The 6935-nt window shown below is 30.1% G+C and overlaps 1 protein-coding gene across 1 annotated transcript; it reads left to right on the top strand.

Annotated features, from left to right (window-relative positions):
* Positions 1 to 282: 282 nt before the first annotated feature.
* Positions 283 to 3030, top strand: LOC111287189 (chalcone synthase). The gene is made up of 2 exons (XM_089759768.1): positions 283 to 565; positions 1832 to 3030. The coding sequence occupies exons 1-2, from the start codon at positions 388 to 390 to the stop codon at positions 2821 to 2823; spliced, it is 1170 nt and encodes a 389-aa protein (XP_089615894.1). The 5' UTR covers positions 283 to 387; the 3' UTR covers positions 2824 to 3030.
* The last annotated feature ends 3905 nt before the right edge of the window (positions 3031 to 6935 follow it).

Genomic DNA, 6935 nt, shown 5'->3' with positions numbered 1-6935 from the left:
TTTGTAAGTATCTTAGCTGAAAATTGTAGTATTGAAGTTTGATGTGGTAAGTGAAAACGACCTAAATTTTGGAAATCATGTTTCGTGTGGATGAATTGTTTGATTAGGCAGGGTCAAAAGTTGGAAGGAGAGATAGATGCACCAAACTCAAGTGTCACGTGGCAGCCAGCCTTAAGAAGTGGTTGAGGGCTTAAGGCTAATAGCATTGGCTCATGCACGTGATTCTCAGCTACCCGCCTCTTAATCTTATTTATAGCACCAAACGCTTTGCAAACTTAATTTGTAACACTTCCTTCTACCACTCATAGTAGCTAGTCCAATACCATCAGCAGCACCACCACCAGTTCCGCCATCGGCTGCTGGGTTGTTTTCTTTGAAGAGAAAAAAATGGTGACCGTCGAGGAAGTTCGTAAGGCTCAACGTGCCGAAGGGCCAGCCACCGTGTTGGCGATCGGCACGTCAACTCCACCAAATTGTGTTGACCAGAGCACATACCCTGATTACTATTTCCGTATCACAAATAGTGAGCACAAAACTGAGCTGAAAGAGAAATTCAAGCGCATGTGTAAGTTTCTTTTCTTTTTTTCTTTCAGTTCTAGAAATTTAGCAAATATTATATTGAAATTTAAGGTGATTTGGTTTTTCACGCGTGATTTTAGCATGAAAATAAAAATGGAGATGAGGGATGTGCATGGTTCATATCATTCTCATTTTAACGAGAAGTTGGAATCTCTTTAGATTAACTTGATAATTAAAGAACGATAATACGATATTTCGAGGAAAATCATAAACCGTTTGAAAAAAGTTACTAGTAATAGATGAAGTCCGTGATTCGTCTAATTTATGCAGACTTTACAGCTTTTTGCATCTTTCTTTTTGTTTATTGGTGCACGTGCTTTGAAAGACATGAAAACGTGCATAAAACAAATTTATAAAAATAGAGAAAATAAAATACTCCACCTTTTTTTTAATCAAACAATATTAGTATGTAAATTTCATTTTTTTTTTCAAATTAAGGGAAAAAATACTACAGGATGAAAAACTTCGTTGGTTGATGATGGAAAGCAAAATCAAAGAAGTAATCGTAGTAGTAGAAATTAGAAACCCATGTTGGTTTCCCTTGGGAAACTTTTGTGTGTCGGACAAAAAATAACCAATGTGGGGCTGTGCTTTTATGAGAAAGTGACAGAAAATTAAAATATTTTATCTGAATTATTATAATTTGCCTCTTCAATTGGTGATTGAGCTTTCTATTGCACTGCTGTCAGCTTTGGAATAAAGAATCTATTTTTATATAAAAAAATCTATTTATTGGTAATTTATTGCAAACGGATTTATAAGTAAAGTTGGCACAAGATTATGTATACATATTTCATAAATATAAATTGTACACATTTTTTTAAAATTAAAACTTAGAAACTTTCCATTCAATCGTGATAGATCCATATTTTTTTTTATTAAAAACGTTTTTGAACTCGAAAGTTGAATTTACCAAATAAAATGGAAAATGCAAAAGTTTTTTCTTTTCAGTCCAATAAAAATAACAAGACCCACAAAAATGGGACTGTGCTTGCAACTACAGCGGTCACCAATGAAAAGCGTGAGTGGAGGATATTGCATTGCATTAATAACAAAAAAAAAAAATCCAAGTGTAATAAGTAGTAAAAGATTGCGTTATGACCCAGAAAAAAGATAAAAAATGAATTGTATCCAAAATGGGGAACCATTGACCAGCCATGTATATTGGATTCTCTTCTATTGTCAGAAAAATGAAGTTGGAAAAAGTTGTTGGCATGGCAAGTAAACTAATCTTCTTCTTCTTCCTTTTCAGGTGAAAAATCCATGATCAAGAAGCGATACATGTACCTGACAGAAGAGATTCTGAAAGAAAACCCCAATGTATGTGCATACATGGCACCTTCACTTGATGCCAGGCAGGACATGGTGGTGGTTGAGGTTCCAAAACTAGGCAAAGAAGCAGCCACCAGGGCCATTAAGGAATGGGGACAGCCCAAGTCCAAGATCACCCACCTTGTCTTTTGCACCACCAGTGGTGTGGACATGCCTGGGGCTGACTACCAGCTCACCAAGCTTTTAGGCCTCCGCCCATCGGTTAAGCGACTTATGATGTACCAACAAGGTTGCTTCGCCGGTGGCACAGTGCTCCGGGTGGCCAAGGACTTGGCTGAGAACAACAAAGGAGCCCGCGTCCTCGTTGTTTGCTCCGAAATTACTGCCGTTACCTTCCGCGGGCCTAGTGACACTCACCTCGATAGTCTCGTGGGGCAAGCATTGTTTGGCGATGGTGCTGCTGCTGTTATAATTGGTGCAGACCCAGTGCCCGAGATCGAGAAGCCATTGTTTGAACTGGTCTCAGCGGCCCAAACAATCTTGCCAGACAGTGATGGTGCTATTGATGGTCACCTTCGTGAAGTTGGGCTTACATTTCACCTCCTCAAGGATGTTCCGGGGCTTATTTCGAAGAACGTTGAAAAGAGCCTAGTTGAGGCATTCCAGCCTTTGGGCATCTCTGACTGGAACTCCCTTTTCTGGATTGCACACCCTGGTGGGCCAGCAATATTGGACCAGGTAGAAGCCAAGTTAGCCCTCAAGCCTGAAAAGCTACGAGCCACAAGGCACGTTCTTTCGGAGTATGGCAACATGTCAAGTGCTTGTGTCTTATTCATTTTGGATGAGATGAGGAGGAAATCGAAAGAAAATGGGCTTCAGACCACAGGAGAAGGGCTTGAGTGGGGAGTCCTGTTTGGCTTCGGACCTGGGCTCACAGTTGAGACCGTAGTTCTCCACAGTATCTCTGCTTAAAGAAATTCTCCCCTCTAAAATGGCCCTGCATTTTTATTTTTATTTTTTAGTTTATTTGGGTTTTTTTCATTTCCTTCGAATTTGTATGGTTATTGTGGGAGAGCCAAACTCTCTGATGCTGTGGGTTTGTTGTGGACTGGAAGCTTAACGGCGATAGAATTCATTTAGCAACTTTTATTGTGGCAATAATAAGTTCCCACTTCATCATTGTCTTGCCTATGTTATAAAAAACCATCTTTTTTTTTTTTCACTTTATAATTTACATTACCACGGGGGAAAGAAAAATAGAAAAAAATTTTATAAAATAAGTTATAACCTGAAAATATGGGAAGAAATTAAAAATATTAAGATTTAAAATTTAAATTTATCAAATATTATCTTTTAAAATAATTATATAATTTAATTAGATGATACTCGAATTTATAAAAAAAAAAAATTATTTAATGCATAATACAAACAAAAATTGGGTTATAAAAATCACTCAAGAGTATATGACTTCAGTTTGTGATTTTCTCCATTCCAAGTCCCCTTTCTCTCTATCTTGAAACAAACCATTTTCATGATTTATAGGAAGGAGTAGAATGGGGGAGCCGTTCTAAGTAGAATAGGAATTTAGAAGAGAAAGTAATATTAATAAAGGACCCACTCACCAAATGTACGATTAGGAGTCTAGGATTCCTTCCCAATCACTAATATATTTATAGGGATTTATATTTTATACGTTATTAATATATAAATTTTATATATTATCAATTAATCGGATTATGATATTTTATTAATGAAATAAATCAAATAATATCATTTTATTAATAAATAATTTTTTTTTGAAAAATTAAATTTTTATATATTTATTTTAAAAATTAATATTCACTCTTTAATGAGATGATATAATTTGATTAATTAATTATGTATAAAATTTATATATAGATAATATATCAAATATAAACTTAAATAATAATATAAGTACGAAAATCATTATGAGTAGCTTAACTAACGAGTAAAGAAGAAAAACTAACAAAAAAATTGTGAACATTAAAATAGTAATTAAAATTTAAGTACCATACCTAATAAATTTTAAGAATTTGGTGTAACCAACTCCTTACTATAAAGATAGTGGTGCATGCCTCGTTTGGAAGAAAAGAAAATGTTATCTCTTTAATGATGGAGACATGCTCTGGAAAATTAAATGGATGATAAATAATTTTAGTTAATGGATATCGAAAATGATTGAATTTTTTAGGGTTCTATCAATGAAATGATACTTACGACGTAATATAAATCTTTCTCATCACGCATTGAAAATATCTTAAAGCATTCAATCAAGAAAAATAGTTCCAAATTGGCTTATATTTTGAGTTCATTGGGTGTTAATATTTCGTATTCCAGATTTTTTACTTTACATTTTAAATTCAATTAGTTGATATCCCCTTCCAATCTTTATGAAAGATATGACAAATTTATTAATAATTTTTTACGGGTTTAGTAATTACCGTAAGGAATTTACAGTAAACATAACTTTTTTACCTTGAAGCATGCTAAAAAAGATGGCAACTAAAGGCCTCTTTATTCACAAACTAGCATCTTAAAGGGAAAATGTTCATAATCTGTTCCTAAGATTCTACTCCTTCAATTGAAATTTGAAAGAGTCACAGTAAGCATTCCATGAAACAAAAAATTTCCTTACTCCTCTCTTTTGTATGACTTTTTTTTTTTTTCATAAAACTCTAGTGGTGACAAATTCTAGTTTGATTTCATTGAAAAAAAAAAAGTCATTCTAGTTTGCCGAACTAATTAAAGAAATTGTTGTGAGTATATACATTTTTTTTATTGATCTAGATAAATAGAAAAATTTTCCCATTGTAATCTAATTGGAAAATTGCAATGCCAAGAAGCATTGACTTCTATTTGTCTTCTTTATCATGACTAAATCAAACAAAATCCATATTTCTCATATACAATTAAAGAGATTTAATTTAATTGATTCATATAATTATTTTTAAAAAATAATATTAAATAAATATAAAATTCAAATATCAATACTTAAGACTGTTTTATTTTTAAACTATAATATCTTTTATAAGAAAATACAAATTTATTTGTTGCGTATTGTCGGAATAGTTTGGTTACTAAAATGGTTAAAAAGGGTTTTAACAAAAGAAAGATATTCACGATAAAAGTGTAATCGATCGAATTTGAACCGATATAATATTAAATTTGAGCTCAAGCTTGATTTGAAATTTGAGATTTGAAACTTGACTTAAATTTGAACAAATTTTTATTTTTTAGCTTGAATTTGACTTGAGATAGAAATTGAGCTATTGAAGTTCGTTCAATTTAATTTGATTAATATATAAAAAATAAGCTTCATTCTTATATTTGATAAAAGTTAGTTATTTGTACTAAAGCTCGAGTTTAAGTTAGATGTATTTTATTAATTAAAATAATTAAAATTTATTAAAATATAAAAATTTGATTAGGTTTACGAGCTACTTGAATCAAATATAAAAATATTTAAACTTAATTTGATCAATAAATCAAATTACTTGAACTTAAATTTGATTTGATAATAATCAAATTGAATTTAAATTTTATTTAAATTAAATTCAAATAATTTGTGAGTATTAATATATTATTTATGAGGAAAACAAAATCATTGAAATTGATCAACCGGTTGCCTGCAACAAGAGTTGGATAAAAATGATGGAATCCATTGCTCCAGTAGTGGCCATCATACTTTGCTATTTTCAATAGTGGTATAAGTATGTCTTAGCTATGATTTTTCATGCTAAAAAAGTGTCTATTTTGTTAGCATTTTGCCATCATCATCATCGTCATCGTATTTGGCGATTGAGTACAAATTCTAAAATGGTTGCAAAAAGTAGTGTGCTAGTCTTTGCTAAATTATATGTCTTTAGTTTTTAATTTAGCAATTAAAAAAGTTTGAGAAAATATGTAAAATAAAAAATTGAATCTCATTATTTTTATTCTTACCTTTTATAAAGTAAATTAAAAAAATTTTATCCTGCAAATTTCTTTTGATGAAAAAATAAAAAGAAGGAAGATAAAAATTTCAATATAATGCTTTAAATCAAATTAAGCACAAGGAGGGCAACATATAACGCATTGATGTCCTAAAGTGGCAGCAATCCAAAGTCATTTTGAGCATTAGTACGATAAAAATAAATATGATAATTTAAAATACGATGTAAATATAAAATATAAAAATAATATCACTTATAATTACAATAATAATTATATATGTATTTAATAAAATAAAAAAAATTATATTTTATGTTTTTATATTAATATAAATTATGATACATAATTATGATATAAAATATAATAAAAATATATAAATTTTAATATTTTACATAATATAAATATATAAATTATCAAATATAAATAGAAGCGACATTGATCACCTTATAAAATTGAGTTATTATAATCCATTTGGATAAAATGCTGTTTTAGAGCATAAGTGCAATAAGATCAATATCTTCTTAAATAAATGTATGATCGAGATTTTTTATTTTTAATTTGTTTAAATTTATTTTTTTCTCCACCAATCTTATGAATTCTTCTTAAGGACAAAGAAAAATAAACTCTCCCTTACTAAGTGTATTAATATTTGTGGATATCAAATTACATTTTATTTTGTCAATTCTATTTAATATATTTAAAAGCATTTTGCTTGCAAACTTTTATTTATAATAATATAATTATTCAATCACAATAATAAAATATATAAAAGACTCATTAATTATAATATGAATTTTATGCCAAATTTTACATCATTTTAAATTATAATTAATTAATTATGATTTAATAATTATAAATGATATATTTTTAATAAATTTTAAAATTGTTTCTTTGAAAACAATACATCCAAACGGACCCCATATTGATGGGTGCGGTTAAAAACTCCGATAATAAGCCAACGTGCTCTGCAGGACTACGAGGCTGCTAACTACTATTTGAAAGCAGTAGCTGCCAGTGGGCTAATCAATTTCAAAACATTCATAACTTCTCCTAATTTGGCAGTTTCTGAATTAATTAACCGTTTGCCATAAAATATTTATTGCTAAATATTTTTCACTAACCAATCATTTAAT

The sequence above is a fragment of the Durio zibethinus genome, chromosome 4 (genome assembly GCF_047325235.1).
Source record: "Durio zibethinus cultivar Kanyao isolate XHJ-2024 chromosome 4, ASM4732523v1, whole genome shotgun sequence".
NCBI classification, from domain to species: domain Eukaryota; kingdom Viridiplantae; phylum Streptophyta; class Magnoliopsida; order Malvales; family Malvaceae; genus Durio; species Durio zibethinus.
The sequence above is the reverse complement of the archived record's forward strand: the minus strand, read 5'-3'. Positions and strand labels throughout refer to the sequence as shown.